We start from the raw sequence: 20,537 nt of genomic DNA, 5'->3' as shown, positions 1-20,537 counted from the left end.
TTTTTTTTTTTTTTATCAAAAATCATGTAGAAAAAAAAAATATTATAACCCAAAAAAGATTATAAAAAAAAATAAAAAAGAATACACTTTTAAATATATGCTAAACAAAATAACCAACTTTATAATATGTGATGATGACGGAATGGTTAAAATTGGTCGGCCAGACCAGACCACTCCACTCATAACTAACTTTATTAAATATAATAATAATAATAATAATAATAATAATAAAATAAGGTTTATAAGATTTAGGAGGGAATAGAGAAATCAATCCACTTTGAGTTTTGCCGACTTGCCCTTCTAGCAACCATCACTAGTAGTTGTAGAATATATTTCAAATGAATAAGCCAACTTTGGCTTTTTCAACCACCATATGACCAAAGAAATTGATCAATTCTATATCTTTCAGATGGACAATAATAGCCCCCTACCCCACCATTCAAAGGGTATATGTTTTTTTTTTTAAATATACAACACTATGCCAATGTTCCAATTACATAATTGTACATAATTTTTAATACATAAATAAGACTCATTTCATATAAGAGATTATATTCAATTTTGCATTTAGATTTTTTCAATACTATAAAATGGTGGTAGAGTCTAAAAAAATAGTAAGTACACAATCTTCCATTCATATTTTATGAGAAAGAGGCTTAACTTTACAATTCGAATTTGTGTCATGACAATAACTACTTAGAGCATCTCTAAATAATCTTTCAAGTTTAGAAGCATCAAAATTAAATAAAAACGTTATGTTGCAATCTGGCATATTTAAAAATAAGAATTTCATCCGATGTATCAAATTTATTGTTTTGTTAAATTTTCATTTCTTCTTCTCACGTTCTTTATTTTACTTAGAAAATATATTATTTTAAGAGAATTTGTTCAAAACTCCCTAATAATAAAAAAATTAATACATTAAGGATAAGTACAAAAAAAAAAAATTCTTGAAAAGTCCAACACAAACTTCTATTACCAAAATATTCTTAGTAAATAATTTAATATTTTAAATTATAAAATGATATAACTTTTGATCTAAATGTTATTTTTTAATAAAATTAATATTTTCATAATTTTCTCATCAACATCTATAATAAATAAATAAATAAATAAAAAGAAAGAAAGATGCAGGTTGACTATGAAACTCTTTAATAAAAAATACCATTGAAATTGACGTAAATAGTAAAATTTTACTTTGTTTCACTATAAAATTTTGACTTTTAAATAATAAAATACCATCATCATCACAAAGCACCATAGTCACTATAACTGTTAATAAGTAAAATCTATGTAGCACTCTGAGTTTTTCTTCATCGCTTGAGCGATAGATTGATCGCTTAAGTAGTCTCGCGAGTCTCCCAGTACTTTTGCAAGTCTGTAATTCTGAGAGTTGTTGATGTTCGCTCGAGCGCAAGTTTGGTCGCTTGGACGATTTGCCTTGTGTGGTCTGAACTTTTGAAAGTTCGTATTCTTCACTCAAGCGTAGGTTTGGTCGCTCGAGCAGTTTTTCTGAATTCAGCTTCTATAAAAGTCACTTTTGGTCACTTTTGGATCACTTTCCACTCTCTCTTCTTCCTCCTTCCTCTGTTGTTGAACTTCCAAGCTCTTCATGCTTGGTTTTCATCTACTTCTACCCATGTTTGACCCATAGTCCTTCAGACCAAAACGTAGAAGGTCGCGAAGGCTTCATTTTAATTTGAGTGGATTGTGTTTTTGTCGCAATAGATTTTTGACTTTCTCCTCATCGCTCCAAGGGGTACGGATTTCTTTGTTTCTCTTTAATACCTCGTCTATAGATAGACATGTGGTAAGTTTTATTACATAAAAAGCATGTTCATTATGAATTTTTGAAAAGCATAAAAAAGGGATCTAGGGTTTGAAGGTTTGGAGTTGAAATTGTAAAATTGATTGTTGTTGGGGATAATTGGGGAGTAGTTCAACGTGTTTATGTTGTGAGGAAAGGAAAGTCCTAATTTAATAATTTGACCTAATGAATTATAACGGAGTAAAGTTAAATAATGTTTGTGTTTTGTTAAGTTGAGTTCGGTTATGGCTTGATATCCATGGATGTAGTTTTATTTAAATATAGAAATTGGTTTTTGGAAAGAAAAGGAATTGGGCATCTTAACTTGGAAAATAAAAGAGTTGATTTTGGAAAGAGGAAGAAACCATGGCGTATTATAAATGTAGAAATGAACTGGAGGTTGGATTTTGAGACCTTTGAATATTGTTATTATCAAGTGAGCGTTGGATTATTGTATTACGTGTGTTTAAATATTTATGCTTAGAAGTTTTGTCCTTGGTCATCAGTGGAGGATGACATTGTGATGTTGAATTGATTATGTGTATGTAGTACACTTGGATTATTTATGTTTGTTGAATTATGTGATGGTTGGAATTGTGTATACATTGAGAATAAAAGGTACCATTACCGTTCAGCTAGTGCTTGGAGAATTGGTTGTGTTGAGAATGTGGGGTGCCAGTGCCTTCAGCTAACGCTTGAAGAACTTTGCAGAGGTACCGTTACCTTCCAGCGGGTATCTGGTGAATTGACGTGAGTATTGGAAAGGTGTATCCTTTTCTTATCGTGCTTGAGGTTGGTAGAGCGTTGTTGGCTTTCTTATTATCATCTCGGTTCTATTTATGCGTATCATGCATGGTGATGATAAATTGAACATTTTTGAGAAAAAAATGCAAGATTGGGAACAACCTAAAATGTTTTTGAAATTCGGAGTTTCCTAGGGTTGGCCTGGTATTATCATCAATTCGTGAGGGATTTCTTTAAACTAGCCGCACCATTGATCAGGTTAACAAGGAAGGGTGTCAAATTTGTATGGAATGAGACTTATAAGAAGTCATTCCAAGAACTTAAGATTAGGTTGACCACCACATCGGTTTTGATAATTTCGGAAAGGGGCTTGGGTTATACCGTTTATTGTGATACATCTCGGGATGTACTTGGTTGTGTATTGATGCAAGAAAGGAAGGTTGTGGCCTATGGTTCACAACAATTAAAAACTCATGAGAAGAACTGCCCTACTCATGATTTAGATTTAGCGGCGGTAATTATTGCTTTAAAGATTTAGAGGCATTATTTGTATGGTGAAAAGTTTGATGTTTTCTCCGATCATAAGAGTCTAAATACTTGTTTTCCCAAAAACGATTTGAATTTATGCCAATAGAGATGGATGGAATTTATAGAAGATTATGAGTTTGAGTTGCATTATCATCTGGGGAAGGCCAATCTTGTGGCCGATGCTTTGAGTTTGAAATCTGTGAGTAGTGTAGCAAGTGTGGCCATTCGGGAACAAGATATGACAGGTGATATCAACAAGGTATCTGGACCATTTGTTTGTGCCAGAATCTTGTAGAGAGGAGGTAGAATTTCATCACTCACGCCTTGCGGTACATCTGAGAGGCACTAAAATGTATTATGATCTTAGTCGTCAGTTTTGGTGGAGGGGTATGAAATGAGACATTGCCTTACTTGTTTTGAAATGCCTTACTTGCCAGCAAGTGAAGGCCAAGCACCAAAAGCCAACGTGTTTGCTACAACCCTTACCTATTGCCGAGTGGAAATAAGAGCATATTACCATGAATTTTGTAGTTGGGCTTCCTAGAACACAATGGGGTAATGATGCTGTTTGGGTGATTATTGATAGGTTGACTAAGTCCACGCACTTCATTCTGATCCGCTTTGGCGACTCAATTGATTATTTGAAAGAGTTGTACATTAGAGAGATAGTTTGACTTCATGGGGTCCCTACGACCATTGTTTCGAATAGAGATCCTCTTTTCACTGCGTGATTGTGGCAAAGCCTTCAAGAGGCGTTGGGAACTAAGTTGACCCTTAACACCACTTATCATCCTCAAACTGATAGGTAGTCAAAGCGTACCATTCAGATTTTGGAAGACATGCTTAGAGCTTGTGTCCTTGAGTTCAAGGGGTCTTGGAAGAGACACATACCATTGATTGAGTTCCCTTATAACAATAGTTATTAGGGTAGTATCAGGATGTCACCGTTCAAGGCCTTATATGGCCGAACTTGTAGATCACCAGTTTATTGGGCCGAAGTGGGTGATGCACCAATCTTGGGCCCAGAGATTGTTGGAGAGACGACCAAGAAAGTTACTCTCATTCGAAAAAGGTTAGCTACGACTCAAAGTCGACAGAAGAGTTATGCTGATAAGAGAGGGTGACCTCTATCTTTCAAGGTTGGTGACCATGTGTTTCTTAAGATCTCGTCGAGACGGGGTTTGATGAGATTTGGTAAGAGTGGAAAATTGTCTCCAAGGTTTATTTGACCTTTTCAGATTTTAGATCGGATTGGGGAAATGGCTTATCGTTTGGCCTTACTGCCACAACTTTCTGGGGTTCACAACGCGTTCCATGTATCTATGCTTAGGAAGTACGAACCCGATCCTTCACATGTACTTGATTAGGTTGACTTAGAGGTAGATGAGGATGCCTCATACGAAGAGCGATTGGCTCAAATTCTGGATGTCTGAGAACAAGTGTTGAGCGGCAAGATTATACCGTTAGTGAAAGTGTTGTGGAGACACCATGGGGTTGAGGAAGCAACTTGGAATGAGAGGCGGAAGTTCACTTCAAGTATTCAGATTTATTTAAGAATGCTTAGTTTGTTCTAGATTGTGATTTTCTCTTGTGTTTGAGAATAAATCGTTGGAATTGTAAACCACTTTTTGTTATGATTGTTGTTGTCTTTTTAAGCACGAGAACTGTTGTAAAATTGTTGTTGAACTTATGCTTATGATTATCGTAATTGTGGTTTTTGGTATTGTGGCCTTGGCCCATTTAAAATTTTGATGATGGTAGTGAAACATTGTTGAGATTGAGACCTCCATACTATAATTAATTTGTTGTTATTTTGGATTCATTATTGTCATTGTGGTTGTTACCACTTGGAGCCTTTTGTTGTTGTATTGTCCTTGTTCTTTGGATGTGGTTGGTGAGAGGTGTGACCAAATTTAGGGGGTGAAATTTCCTCAGGGGGGAGATTGTGATGTCTTGGGTGTTGGACTTGACAAGTATTGAGTAGTAAGTTAGTGTGCATTACTTTCGGCGTTTTGTTTATCATATTGTGTAGTTGAGATTTCTTTCCTACTCTTACATAACCTCTATTAACTCTTTCGGGTTAATTTTTTTGGATTCTGGGCATTGGAACTGGTTTTGGAGTACAAAAGTCAAATTCTAAGTTTCTTGGCAAAACCGCTAGTGCGGATTCTCACAGTGGTTTTTGAGTTTTCTGGACAGAAAATAGCTTGTGTGGATTTTGTATTCTGTTTGAGCGTATTTTGGGAAATTTTTTGGGTTCTCTCTCTAGAGCAAACTGCCCATGGAGGCATCAGAATCCGTTCATGCAGATTTCGACACGTCTGTTTCAAATTTTGTGCTCTTTGCCTCAAAACTGATGCCAAAAACGTGCTAGACACACTTTTTCACCTCTCTCTCACTCTCTCTCTATATATATATACTCATATTTTATCTCCATTCTCTCTACAAATACACCCAAATTCAAACTTATCTCTAAGATTTAGCAAAAATCTTCAAGAATTCGAGGGGGGTTTTTACACCAAATCGAAGAGGGCAACGGGGGCTACTTTTAAACCGGTTGAATCTAGTTTTCATCAATGTTGAACTTTAGGGTTTTCATCTCCTTCATCTTCTTAGCTTGAGGTAGGGATTATCTTTGAGTTATAAATATGTTTTTGCAAGTCTAAAATTGTTTGGAATATTTCTTCATGTTTGGATCATGATTTTGGGTTCATGAACCCTAGATGATATTGAAGTAGATTTGCTCTATTTTTTTTTATTTTTTTTTTAAAAAATGTTTTTGAGAATATACGCTATGTTCTATAGTGTGGGTGTGATTGTGAAAAAATCCTTTAAAAAATGGAACACAAATCTAGTTTTGGTGAAAACTCTAGAATTTGGGAGTTCGGAGAAAAGTTGAGATATTGTGAAATTTATGCTTCGTGAATTGTTATGTAAAGAAATGATAGAGAAATTTTTATAATTGTGTCAAATGAGGAATTTCATGGAGGAAATGAGAATTATTGATTTTAAAACTTATTGTTAGTTTGTCTTGGAAAACCAAGTTTAGAAAATGATGTATAACATGTGGAGAATACATGAATGTTGATATTGTTATATTATCTCTTGAAATTATATTTTGATGTATATTGATAAGAGATGTGAGAATTTGATCACAATAAAGGATTGTGTGGTGGGATTGGAAAATGGAACTATATTGATGCATTGTTATATTTTACATTGCCATTCCATTTAATCATTGTCATAATTGATTTTGAACCTTACTTTGGAAAGCTATTGCCTTGAGAAAAAAATTGTTTTGTGAAACAAGATCTATTTGATTTGTTTTGGAGTAAATACGTTGATAAGTCCAGATAGAGGGTATAGTTAATATTAATTAAGTTGGCCTGAGTGTCCATAGGAAAGACCAAAAACACTTGCGAAGAAGGTACTACATGCCTTTCGGTTAACCGGTAAAGTGGAGATTGATAGTGTTTGTCATGCCTACTTGGAGACACCAACCTAGGGATTACCTGTGTTGTATTTACCACCCCTTGAAACATAATTAAAGCCGATGTACCATTTTTGACATAACCAAAAAGTAAGAAGTTAGTAAAGACTTTTTTGATTAATAATTAAAATAATATCATGAGCTATAATCAAGTCATAATTTGTATATTATAAAATTTTTCGTTTTTATTTTTTCTCAGAAAAAAATATTTTGATACTTGTTGAATTCATAATTTTTATTGATAAATTTGATTAACACAAATGAGGATTTGATTTCAGATTGATAATACAATATTTTTCCTTTTTAAACTTTGATTGAAATTTTTTTTATGAGCTTATTTTATATAAGATCATACACACTGAGAAAATTTTTGATCAGCCATTAACAAGTGCCTTTGAAGTATTATAATAAGATAAAAAAATTAAGAGATTGCTTGGAAACATAAAAGGTCGACTTTTGTTTTAAAAAAAAGGAAAATGTCTCGTAACTCAAATTTTGTGGCTTAAAAGTGGCTCAAAACGATGTCGTTTTGGCCATTTGAACCACTTTTGAGTCACAAAATTTGAGTTACGTAACATTGTCGTTAAAAAAAAATGTCAAAAAACAATTAACCCATTTATCAATAGTTAAAAAAATTAAATGGCACATCAAATTTTTTACTCAAAAAAAAAAAAAAATCTTTTGGCAATTTACCAAATGCATTAAACTAAAAAAATCAAAGAAAATCACTTAAAAGAACCATCATAAATGGCCACTTCAATTAAAATCGCTAATATTTTTTTACATATTTTTAATACATAATTTACCTTAATCCCAATGTTAACCAATAATAGTCCATTGTTGTTTCATTTTTAATACATAGGGATTGGACTATTAGTCCCACCGGAATAATAGTCCATTGTTTGTTTTATTTTTTTTACTCCGGACTAGTAGTCCCACAAATATAAGACTATCCTATCCATGGGGAGTGTGATAGAAACTATGAGATTGATATCCCATGGGATTATTTTGTGAAATATCCATTTTACCCTTCATGCTATTACTTAGCAAATAATTAGAAAATAATAAAATAGTCTTTTGAACATTTATAAATTATTTTTTTAGTGTTGTTAATTTAAAATTATATATTAAATAAAAAATTTTAATTATAAATTATAAATTATAAATTTAATTTAATTAAAAATAATAAATTATAAATTATGGTCTTATAAATTATTTTTTTTAGTGTTGTTGAAAAATTAAATTTACATATTAAATTAAATTATTTTTTAGTGTTGTTAATTTAAAATTATATATTAAATAAAAAATATAAATTATAGATTAAATTTATTTAAAAATAATAAATTATAAATTATGGCCTTATAAATTAAATTTTTTTAGTGTTGTTGAAAATTTAATTTATATATTAAATAAATTTATTTTTTATTGTCGTTAATTTAAAATTATATATTAAATAAAAAATATAAATTATAAATTATAAATTTAATTTAATTGAAAATAATAAATTAAAATAATTAAAATATTGTGCAAAAAATAAAATAAAACAAATTTTTATTTAATCTAGCTAAAAATAATTAAAATATTAAAGCTATGTTTAATATTACTATTACTTAATAAATAATTGAAAAAGATAAAATGATAAAATATTCATTTAAACATTTATCTTTTTTCATAATATCCTAAACAAATATTAGATAACTAAAAATAGTTCAATCCTAACATTTAATCAGATAACTAAATAAACATAAGATATAAATTTAATTCAATCAAATAATCTCGAGATAATATATCTCAAAATTAATAATCTAATAAATTACGATAACTTTTTATCCGATCTGTCCAAACAGACGCACCCTAAAAGCACTCTTAGCATTTGCCTATTTTAAAAGGTTATAAGATTTTAGAAAGTAATAGAGAAGGCAATCACTTGGATTTGCCGACTTGCACTTTAGCAGTAAGCAGTGTGTGAGTTGAACAGGTCTAGGTTGTCCTTTTCAAACACCATGTGACCAATGAAAAGTAACCAAAAATTTCACATATCTTTGAGTTGGACAGTTATGGTCCCCACTAGTCCCTACCCACCCACCCACCATTTAAGAAGGTGCATGTTCTTTTTTCTCAATCACCATCCACTAGCTATATTCCATCACTGTGGGAAGCTTCCTCTGATTGTGCCGCCTATGATGCGGCTCATAACAGGATAACAAAAATTAGGAAATAATAATAATAATAATAATAAAAAAAAAATGTGTGAGAGTTCGAATGTGTGAGAGTTTGAATGTTCCAAATGTCAAAATGACATCGTTTTGGCAATATTTTTTTTTCTTCTCGTTTATATCTGAACACACAGGGGGAGGGCGAGAGAGAGAGGGAGAAAGAGAGAGGAGGAGAGGAGAGAGACGGAAATAGAGAGAGAGAGAGAGACGACAGTGATGGTAGGGTGGTGCGACGGTGATGGTAGCGCGGGGCGGGGCGGGGCAACGGTGATGGAGGGTGCGAGGGTACGATTTCAGACTCTATTTTCTCTCTTTTTTCTTTTTTTCTTTTCTGAAGATGAAGATGATGTGTTGATGATGGTGATGTTGATGAAGATGTTGTTGATGATGATGTGTTGATGAAGATTTTGTTGTTGATTTTTTTTTTTTTTTCCTAGCAGATCTAGATCTATGGGTGGGTTTGATTTTTGTGTTTGATTGGGTTTTATTTTTGGGTTGGTGGGCTTGATTTTGATTTTGATTTCAGTTTTGTGATGGGTTTCAATTTTGTGGTTGAATCAATTTTGTGTTCAATTTTGTGGTTGAAGGAAAGTGGGTTTGCTTCAACTGAGAGTGGTGGTGCTATGCTAGTTTTTAGGGAAAGAAAGTAGAGGAAGAAGAAGATGAGGTTCTGTTTGTCAATGTTCACAAATGTTTGAGACAGAAGGTGAAAGGGAAAAAAAAAAAAAATTATTGGCCGATGATGATGTGATGAAGAAGATGATGTTGATGATGATCTTCGCAAGCGATCTTCTTCTTCTTCTTCTTCTTCTCTCCTCTCCTCTCCTCTTCTTCTTCTTCTTCTTCTTCTTCCTCTTCTTCCTCTTCTTCTTTTTCACACTCTTCTTCTTCTTCAGACAAACAAGAAGGAAAAAAAAAAAAAAAAATTCCCAAAACGACGTCGTTTTGGGATTTCGGGCCATTCGAGCCGTTGATAATTCGAGCTACGTAGCGGAGTTGTAATAATAATAATAATAATAAATAATAGTACAACATTCACATAATTTTTCTTTTTCACAATTTCTCGGATGAGGTGTGAAAACAAAACACATGTAAGGAGAGTTTTGAGAGAACATTAGAGTATGAGTCAACTTTTCAAATTTTACTTGTCACGCCATTTGGAGAGATTTGAGAGAAGAAATTGTGTGAATGAATTATTTCTCAATATATATATATATATATATATATAATTTGAGCATTGTAACAAAATAAACCTTAAATTTTTAATTTTATCAATTCAAACCTTAATCTTTAATTTGTTTTCAATCTGAGGTATCTATCTATTTTTATTAAGTAAAACTGATGAAAATTTGATATTTTAATCATTAAACTTAATGAAAATGGTATTTAAATATTTTTCATACACCTAAAATACTCATTTTCTCTCAATTTTATTTAACGAAAATAGACAAATGATTTAAACTGAAAATAAATTAAAAAATTAGGGTTTAAATTGATAAAATTAAAAATTCAAACTTTATTTTGTTACAAACCTCAAGAGTTCTTTTTTTATTTCTTTCCCCTTAAAATTATTATTACCATTATATGCATATACAAAATAATAGTATATTATTATATTAGGGTTTGGGTTTGTGCCAAAAGTGTTAGTAATATATAATTAAATATTTTTATGACATATGACTATCAATGTATCATTTTTTTTTTTATATCTAATTTTGGACATAAGCTAATTTTTGAAGTAAATTTTTTAAAAAAAATTAAAATATGAAGGTCAAAATAAGAAAAAAAAAATTAAAAATTAAAATAAAAAATAGTTAAATATAAAGGGAGCAAAATGTAATTTATCCCATTTAAAATAGAGTTTAGCGAGATAATATATTGTCAAATTCTCATTCATTTTTTATGTGGAAAGGTTGATTCTTTCAACTTGTGCTTTGACCATAACCACTTTCAACGATACATGCAGGTATGGGAGGTGATTACACCACAATATGGTAGACCTTCTCACACTAAATCATAACTTATATGCCTGGGGATGTGTAAACCCTTCCCGCTCGAAAGAGAAAATCTAGAAAGTGTGGAAGAATTTGAATTTGAACTTTTGTATCACAATGGTTCATTGAAAAGTTGTGTCCATTAACTTGAAATAAGTCCAAACAGTTGCAATGGTTATAAAGGACACGGTGAGGCATATATATATATATATATACATGGTTGTAAACATGGCACAAAGCACTTGAATACCAATTTTCATATTTCATAAATAGTATATATAATTACTAAATAAAGGAGTTTTCTTAAGTGTGCAAGTGCACACCATGTGCCACTTACACAAAAAGTGTAAGTGTAAGATGTAAGTATAAGTATAAGGTGTAAGTGTAAGGTGTAAGTGTAAGTGGGTTGCACATGGTGTGCAACCTCAAAAAAGGTGTAAGTGTAAGGTTTAATTTTTTACAAAAGGTGTAAGTGTAAGGTGTAAGTGTAAGGTATAAGGTGTAAGGTGTAAGTTGCACACCATAACCAAACCCCTAAATAAAAGGTTCTTTTTTTAACATACAAAGCATAAAACCATAACGTCAGTTTCTTAAGTATGTTGGCAGATCAGGTTGAGTCAAGTGACCTCTCATCCACTATCTGTCCAAACTTAGACAGATTGGGATTTTGATTATATTGATATTATTGCATAAAATTAGGGAAATTCACAAATGATCATTAAACTTTCAAATTGTTTTCCTTGTGGTGTTCCATGGCTTGTGAATTTGAGAAATCTATTCTTTAGACGAGAAATTTCCAAATTTTCTAAAACCCTATAATTTGTAAATTTGGGAATGTAGCTGTGTTGATGAAATTCATTGAATTCTTGGAAAATTATGAGTATTGGATATATTTGAGAATGATGAGATTATGAGATTTTGGAAAATCATGTTTTATTTTGGAATTGTTGAGAAATGTTGAATTATACTCTATATATTGCCTATTTTGAAATATTGAGATAGATATAATTGTTTTGGTAATTAGTGGAGGATTGCATTGATTTGTTATAGAATGATTATGAAATTAGGAAAATTGAAACCATTGAAAATACATGCATGCAATGGAATCTCATGGATTATATTTATCTCTTTTGATGTTGAGAAAACAATTGCATTCGAATTGTTGAGAACTTTGAAAATGTTGAAAAAAGGGAAAAATTCCTTGGTAAATTCGATTAGGAAGTCTAGTTTGGTTTGAGAATTAAGTTCGCCTGATATTTCTGGTGAAAGTTCTAAAATACGTGCGGAATATGTCTCAGTTTCCTTTCAGTTAATAGCTAGTAAAGGTATTTGGTAATGCTTGAGAGCCTACTTGTAGACATGTACCTGGGGATTGCCAAAGTCGTATTTACTGCCCTATGTTTTGTTGAAATAAAAGCTCACTGAATATTGGTTTATGATTTCCAAAAGTGCATGGCATGATTCTTGGAAAGAAATTCTATATTTTGAGCATGGCACGACATTGCATCTCATAATCATGATATTGTTAAGACTCATGCACTTTATTAAGATTATCTCTGCTGGCCATTATGCTCATCTCTAAGTGGAAACCATTTTCATGTACTAACGGTGTGCCTCTGCCAAGATGAAGACGCAGAGGATTTTGGAGTGCAAAGCTCGCTTTTGTTTTCATTTTCTTGTAAAGAAAATGGCTAAATTTGTAATGGGTTGTAACTCACTTTTAGTGAAATAGGGCAAGGCCCATGGAAATTGTAAGCCTTTAGGGCATATGCTTTTTGTTCTTATTTATTTCTATATCTTGTAAATTACATGCTATAGATTCAAGCTTGTAGGGTTGTAAATTTATCAATGCATGTAACCATTTTGGGATATTGGTTTGAAATACAACGAAATTGAAGTTCATCTTATTAATGTCTCTGAATGTATATTGAGTTAATGTATAGCTTCTGCATATGTAATCCAACTAATTAATGAAAATGGGTGGTAAATAGGAGATATATTTGTTGAGTTGGGTTTAATAAATTGAGGGTATTACAATCTGCATATTTAAGCAATGAAATTTCACGCATTCTGTGACAATTCGTTTCAGGTGACTGCTCGAGCAGATATGAGGTGCTCCTAGTAGTTTGTTTTGCAGGTTGAGGAATCGCTCAAGCGAACAAGTGGTCGCTCAAGCGAACAAGTAGTCGCTCGAGCGAAGATGAGGGGTTCCCCGTATCTCATTTTGTAGGCAGAGATACTGAGAAGCCTCATTCACTGCTCGAGCGGTGAAAAGATCACTCAAGCGGTCTGTGCGAATTCAACAACTCAAAAGTCACTTTTTAGATCATTTCTTTCACTTTTCCTTTTCTCTCTACTTTCCTCTCTTTCAAATTCTAAAAACCCAAGATTCCTCTCTCTATATATCTCTCATTTCACTAAGATTCAAGCCTAAATCCCTTGCAAGAAATGGAGTCTACTTGAAGATCTTACTTTCTACTGATTAGATTTTTGATTCTACGAAGGATTCTTCCTAAAGTCTAGCTTTCTTGCTCTTTTCTTGAGGTAGACTTACTTTTAACCAAGTATCTCTTTATTTTGAGGATGATTATTTGGTATTGTTGTGACCATGATACTTTATTTTAATGATTGAGTATAAATTGAGTTTTATGTTTAACAAAAAGGGATTTTATCCAAATTTTTATCAAAATTTCAAACAAACTTTTATGGATCATGAGTATTGATGTTGAGAACTATCATATATATGAAGAGGGTGTAAAAGCCCCAAATTTATTAAAAACCCTAGTTTTGAATTTGATGAAAAATGATGTTTTGATGGAATTAACTTTCAAATCATGAAATTTAATAAACATTAGACATAAATAAGTGGATAACTAGATTTTTGGAGTACATTATTAATGTATGTTGAATTGAGAATTGTGGATTTGGAAATTGTTAATTTGTGTATTGTATATTTTACTATTCATCTCATGTATCTATGAATGCTTGGTTACTTGGAAGGTGGTAAAAAGGGAGAGGTAAATAGTGTATGAGACCGGACAGAGACTCGGTTTTTGAGAATGATGTGTTGTGTTGGTACTTGCACCGGGAGTTTAGGTGGCCAAATGCCATGTCTTGAGCTTATAGCCGGACGAATGTGGGAAAATATTTGTGGGTGTCCATTGGTTCTGCCATAAAACACTACAAGAAAGAACAGCTTCGGCGCCTACTTTTGCCGACTAAACTAAATTTAGTCGCCAAAGGTATACCAATTAGCTATTAAAAATTTGTTTGTCGCCAATAGTAGAGACATTAGCTACCAAATAATATTTGGTCGCCGAAGGGACATGCATTAGCTACTAAACCTTTTTGGTCGGTAAAAGTCTACTATTTTGCTACTAAAAACATGTGTTGTCGGAATTGAGTGTCTTTTGGCGACTAATAATTTGTTAATCGTTAAAACGTGACATTTTGGGCGACTAAATATGATTTTGGTCGCTAATTTCACAGTTTTTGGCTACTACTTGTGTGTTAGTCGTGCAAAACAAGGGTTTTGGTGACTATTTCAATTTTGGTTGCTAAATCTGAAAGGTTTACCGACTGTAATTCAGTAGCCAAAACGAGGCACGAAATTATGGAGGGAATATTTAATTTTTCATAAATATATTAGCGACTAAAACAAAATTTAGTCGGGAAAAAATATTTTTTTGTTTTATTTTTATTGCAATAGAGCTCCATTTCCCTCCCCCTCGCACTCCTGCCTCTTTCTCTGCTCTGTCTCCATCGCCATCACCTCAAGGCTTGTGGATCATCACTTTCTCTCCCTCCCAGGTATGTCCTCTCTCTCTCTCTCTCTCTCTCTCTCTCTCTATTTCTGTCTCATTCTCTGTATGGCCTCTCAGTTTCCCTCTTTCTCTCTCTCGCTGTTTACACGCATACATGCATATATATATATATACATACATATATACACACACACAAATCATATATACACAACCTTGATCCCATACATAATCGATTATACACTGTTTCCCTCTTCTCTATAGCCGAAATCTCCATCGCCATCACCATCACCACAAGGGTTGCTGGATCATCGGGAAGTCTCCCTCCCAGGTATGTCCTCTATTCCGTATGTGTCTCTCCCTCTCTCTGAGATATGTATCTCCCTTTCGATTTATCTGTCTCCTTCTCACTGTCTCCCTGTCTCTTTCTCTGTCCCTGTTTACACACACACATACATATATATATATATATATATATACACATAGAAATCATATAGGAAATGTTGAAAATTAGGGCATTGTTAATGAAATTTAAAATTAGGGCAATTCGTGGGCTGAGATGTTATTGAATTTAGAACTGAGATGTTTAATGATGTATAATGGATTTTTATTGTAGGACTTGCCATATCTTCTTGTCTTCCTCATGTAGTGAGTGTAACGGTTACATGGGAATTGCCCTGCGTGACTTGTGAAATTTGTGTATATATATGTACACTATTGTGATCCTTATTCAATATAAGAAGATTTTAGCAATTGTGTTGTTTGATAATTTTTCGATAGAAATCAGCAATTGAATAATTTGAAGCACAACTCATACAAACTGCTTTGAATGGAAATTTCAGAAAATAACTCTCATTTTGTTTGCAATTCTTCATGCTCGTTTGCAAAAACTATTAATAAGAATGTTCTGTTAACATCTTTTGTATTTCGGTAATGACTCTCATTTTTTTCTCTCAACAGTCAACTCCATTCCTTGGATCCATATTAAAGTTTTGCAAATTTCATGTCTGATGTTCTCAATCTTTCATCATTCTATCTCTAAGGTTTAAAGTCACTACCTCAAAGGGTTTCATGAACAAATGGCTTTAAAAAAGATGTTTCTTGCTGAGTTTCTGATATGGTTGGAGAACTTTATTTCATAAACAAAACTATATAGAACTCTTAGAAATAAATCCTACTTATTTAATGAGACTGTTTGAATCAAACACGTCTCAAGTTACGAAAAGAATTTATTAATATTACCATTCCATAAGGGTGTTTTCAAATTCAATTAATGAATTGGCAAAAGTCAAAATTTCAAGATGAATCAACTACTCATGCATTTATGTGCACTCCAGTAGGTTAGTTTCCTTATATTTGTTAGCTTCCATACTTTTGTGTGCATTTGATATGTTTTTGAGTTGGTTTTCTGTCAAAAGAAGTTATGATAATTAGAGATAAAAGTGTAGGCGTGAGCAGTCAAAGTATGAGCAATTTGTTGTGCATTCATGATGCTTTATTGTCAAAACGACTAAAAAATAAAACATTTTTAAAAGAAAAATCAATAATAGATGGGTTCTTATTGATACATAAGAAGATCCCACATTAAAAACTTTTGAACTCATCCAAGAAAATAAATTCTAAAATCTATAAACTTCTATATATTGATAGAGTCAGTCAAGGTCGGATAAAGATTTATTCAAGGATCAGCTACCTCTTAGAGAATAAAGGAGCAAATGAAAAGATAAGTACTTGGAGAAGAGCAAGACAAGGACCATGTCAATAGCTATCAATCTGAATCTCCCTCTCCCAGCTGCTAGTTATACAACTTTTTCACAATGTTGGTGCCTTTTCTATTGGAACTTAGAGGAGATCAGGACACATTGAATTTCATGTTCAGATTTATGTTGGCAATATGTCTGAGGATAATTTTTTTTGACTTTGGTGGATGAATGTAGGCAACAGCCCCTTCCGTTGCCTGCATATGCATAGGCATTGATTGGGTTTCTAATCCATACTTGTTTTGCTATTTCTCTTACGTTTATGTGAATGTTGAGTCCATTTCTTGATGGGTTTTGCATTTTCTGCCATTTTAATGAGAATTTGAGTTTAAATTCCCTTCATTTTCTGTGGAGATGTTAATTTGTTTTTCATATATTAATTGAAGTATGGTAACTGATGGGTTTGCTTGTAACTGACGTGGATGTGGATGTGGAAGTAGATGTAGATGTGGCTAGGGTTGTGGTGGAGGAGATTGAGTATATCTATATTGCATTTTTAGCTTCTGTATTTGGATGCTGTTTCTGATTCAATTTTAGCTAAATGAGTGAAATCTTGTGTTGATTATGATGTGGCTCAATCTTATAGTCCATTGGCCTCTGTTGATCATAAAACATTATCGAAAATGTCATGTATAATGTGAGTATATTTATTAAATTAGCTAACGAAATGCTATTTCATTTTTGGTAGGAACCATTTTATTGTTCAAACCAGCTTGGTAGTTCCAGTTCCAGCACTAACAATTCCATCAGCAACTGCAGCGCACTCTTCACAACTACAGGTAACTTTTCCCTCTCTCTCTCTCTCTCTCTCTAGAATTTTTTTTCAATCTCTCATTTACTCAGATTTTATTCTTTGAGTAGCAACGAGAGGACATCAACGAACTTCTTGCAACATAACTATGACTAGACTGTATTCAGCATAAGTCGGATAGCAGCCTTTGTTCATTTGATCATCTCCATCATAGAACAAGTAGCAATAATTGACAGTATATATATATCTCAGTAGATGGTAATTATTTGTGAGAGTATTACTTCTTAGTTTGAGTATGAATGTTGAATTAAATATAAACTATAAGGACTATAAGATATTGAAAAGAAGAATAATAACATTCAATTTTATACGTATTTCGACAAAACATTTGTTGCTTTAAGTTTTGGATTACTTTCTTTTTTTGTTTCACTTGGTTGAGAAAAGACCATGCTTTGAACATTTTGCTTGTTTGAAATGGGAAACCATGTCTGTGTTGTTATCTTGTGTTTAACAAATTGAATTGAACTTCGGTGTGACAATTTCTTTCCTACTTATTGACAATAAACACGTCTGTTTATCTGGTCAGCTTTAAATAAGCATGACACGAACAAATCGTTCACTTAGGTGTTAGGGAAAGGCAGGCCCCTCATGGTACAAATCATTTCATTTGGTCCTACCCTAAAAGAGATTTTTGTGACAAGCCAAATAGTGAATGAAAAAACAATATAATCTATCTCAACTTGAAATGCGTGTTCTCATTTCTGAAAAGTTCAATCTGTGCTTGAGTTGTAGGTGACAAAAAATGGACAAGAGTTGGATGACGATAAATAATAGGTTGACAAGTAAAGAGTATCAACAAGGGGTGAAGGCATTCCTTGATTTTGCTATGGCAAATTTAGGCATAGAGGATGAAATTAGGTGTCTGTGTGTCGATTGCATTAATGGCACAAAATATAGCAGACAAGTTGTGTGGATGTACTTGATCCGAAGAGGAATGGCATCTTCGTATATAACTTGGGTGTACCACGGGGAACATGTTCCGTGTCTCATCCTAGTGTATCAAATGACCAATGTGGAGGTAGTGGCGAATGTATGACAGATATCGGTGATCCGCTCATGGGTGAATTGCCTATTATGTTGGAAGAAATTTACATGAGTGGTCTTATGGATGATCATACCGACGAGGAACCTAATGGTTTGGAGATGGAGGATTTGCATAAGTTCATTAGGTTATTCGAAGATGCACAACGCAAAGTTTACCCGACATGTGAAAAGTTCTCTGTGTTATCATTCGTCATTAAGATGCTTCATGTGAAGGTGTACAACAAATGGAGCAACAAGTCATTCGATATGGTTATGCAGGTATTCAAGGACATTCTACCAGAATGTGATCAAAATGTTCCATGGACACTCTATGATGCTAAGAAGTTCTTACGTGACTTGGGTTTGGGATATGAAACAATTCATTCGTGCAAGAATGATTGTGCACTATTTTGGAAGGCGAGTGCAAATTTGGAGAATTGCCCTACATGTGACGCGCATAGATACAAGTTGAATGATGACGGTGGTAAAAAGATTCCACACAAGGTATTGCGGTACTTTCCTTTGACACCGAGGTTGAAAAGACTGTATATGTCCAAAAAAACAGCCGCATATATGAGATGGCACAATGAGAAGCGTGTGGATGATGACATATTAAGGCATCCGGCCAATGGTGAAGCATGGAAGGACTTTGATAAGCAACATCCGACGTTTTCACAAGACTCTCGAAATGTAAGGCTAGGGCTGGCAACATATGGTTTCAATCCATTTGGAAATATGAGCACATCATATAGCATGTGGCCCGTAATCATAATGCCTTACAATCTCCTACCGTGGAAGTGTATGAAAGAGCCATTTTGCATGATGTCATTGCTTATTCCCGGATGTTCGGCACCTGGAAGAGACATTGATGTTTACTTGCAACCATTAATAGAAGAATTAAAGAATTTATGGGAGCATGGTGTGCAAACATATGATGCATCCAATAGGAAAATTTTTAGAATGCATGCAGCGGTAATGTGGACTATAAATGACTTCCCTGCTTATGGTAACATGTTAGGGTGGAGTACAAAGGGTTACTTGGCTTGCCCTAATTGTAACAATAATGCATCGTCCTAGGGTTTACGAAGTAAAATAGGGTATATGGGTGCTCGTCGCTACTTGCCTGAGAATCACAATTGGCGAACAAGTAAGCTCTTTAACGGTCAAACGGAGCATAGGTCCAAACCTTTGGATTTATCGGGGGAACAAATACTAGAGCAAATTGATTCTGGGACTTACAAGCCGTATGGAAAGCACCCACAAAATCGAAAACGACAAAGGAATGAAAATCAAAATTTGAATTGGAGCAAGAGAAGCATTAAGTTTGACTTGCCATATTGGAAAACATTGAAGCTTCGACACAACCTTGATGTCATGCATATTGAAAAAAATATATGTGACAATGTCGTTAGGACACTTTTGAGCATAGATGGAAAGAACAAGGACATGGACAAAACACGCTTAGATTTGGAGGACATGGGAATACGTAAAGAGTTACACTTGAAGAGGCGTTCTAATAGGTCCTTTGAGAAGCCTCCCGCATTGTACACATTGTCTGTGAAAGAGAGAAAAGGCTTTTGTGATTTCTTGAAAACAATTAAGTACCCTGATGGCTATGCAGCAAATATCTCCAATTGCGTGACCGCTCAAGTTGGAAAATTTTCTAGCCTCAAAAGTCATGACAGCCATGTCCTTATACAACGACTTCTTCCAATTGGGATGTGTGGCTACCTTAATAAGGAAATTGGGACGACACTTTTTGAGTTGGGAAATTTCTTCCAACAGTTGTGTTCAAAGACATTGAGGTGTTTAGAGTTGGAGAAATTAGATGAACAAATCGTACTCATACTTTGTAAGCTTGAGATGATTTTCCCGCCGGCTTTTTTTGATGTCATGGTCCACTTGGCAATTCAGTTGCCTTGAGTGGCTATGCTTGGAGGCCCAGTGCAATATAGACGGATGTACCCAATTAAGAGGTATTAACTCAGCCCTCGCCTTAGTGTCAAATTTTAATTAACGCTTTGTTGTTGATATAAAGATTGCAATATAACATTGTCATTAGCTTTTTTCGTTAGGTTGCTTGGTCGTCTAAAAGGGTTTGTGGCCAACAAAGCTCATCCCGAAGGTTCTATTGCCGAGACTTACATTTCCAAAGAATGTACAACATTTTGTTCAATGTATTTGGATGGAGTTGAAACATTATTTAACTGCCCAGAAAGGAATTATGACATGGGTGATCGTGGCCTAGGGTTGGCGGTATTCACTCAAAATGTCCATCCTTTTGGTCTAATGACAAGGACGTCCGATGTGTCCGTAGCTGAACGCGAGATAGCTCATTTGTTTGTCCTACACAATAGCACAGAAGTCGATAAACACGTAGAGTATGAATCCTTCAAATGTATT

At 33.5% G+C, this 20,537-nt stretch overlaps 1 protein-coding gene across 1 annotated transcript; it reads left to right on the top strand.

The window, feature by feature from the left end:
• The first annotated feature begins 18,143 nt into the window (after nucleotides 1–18,143).
• Nucleotides 18,144–20,057, top strand: LOC145803492 (uncharacterized). Its single transcript, XM_082896774.1, has 2 exons — nucleotides 18,144–18,896; nucleotides 19,212–20,057. The coding sequence occupies exons 1-2, from the start codon at nucleotides 18,144–18,146 to the stop codon at nucleotides 20,055–20,057; spliced, it is 1,599 nt and encodes a 532-aa protein (XP_082752900.1).
• Nucleotides 20,058–20,537: the final 480 nt, after the last annotated feature.

This window comes from Camellia sinensis, chromosome 12 (genome assembly GCF_055761805.1).
Source record: "Camellia sinensis isolate YWXY chromosome 12, ASM5576180v1, whole genome shotgun sequence".
NCBI classification, from domain to species: domain Eukaryota; kingdom Viridiplantae; phylum Streptophyta; class Magnoliopsida; order Ericales; family Theaceae; genus Camellia; species Camellia sinensis.
The sequence above is the reverse complement of the archived record's forward strand: the minus strand, read 5'-3'. Positions and strand labels throughout refer to the sequence as shown.

Bases quoted from the DNA above. Each gene is read 5' to 3' on its own strand.
- LOC145803492 (XM_082896774.1), top strand. From the start codon at position 18,144: ATGACAGATATCGGTGATCCGCTCATGGGTGAATTGCCTATTATGTTG. The intron at 18,897-19,211 runs GTAATCATAATG...GCATCGTCCTAG, and splicing joins CATCATATAGCATGTGGCCC to GGTTTACGAAGTAAAATAGG.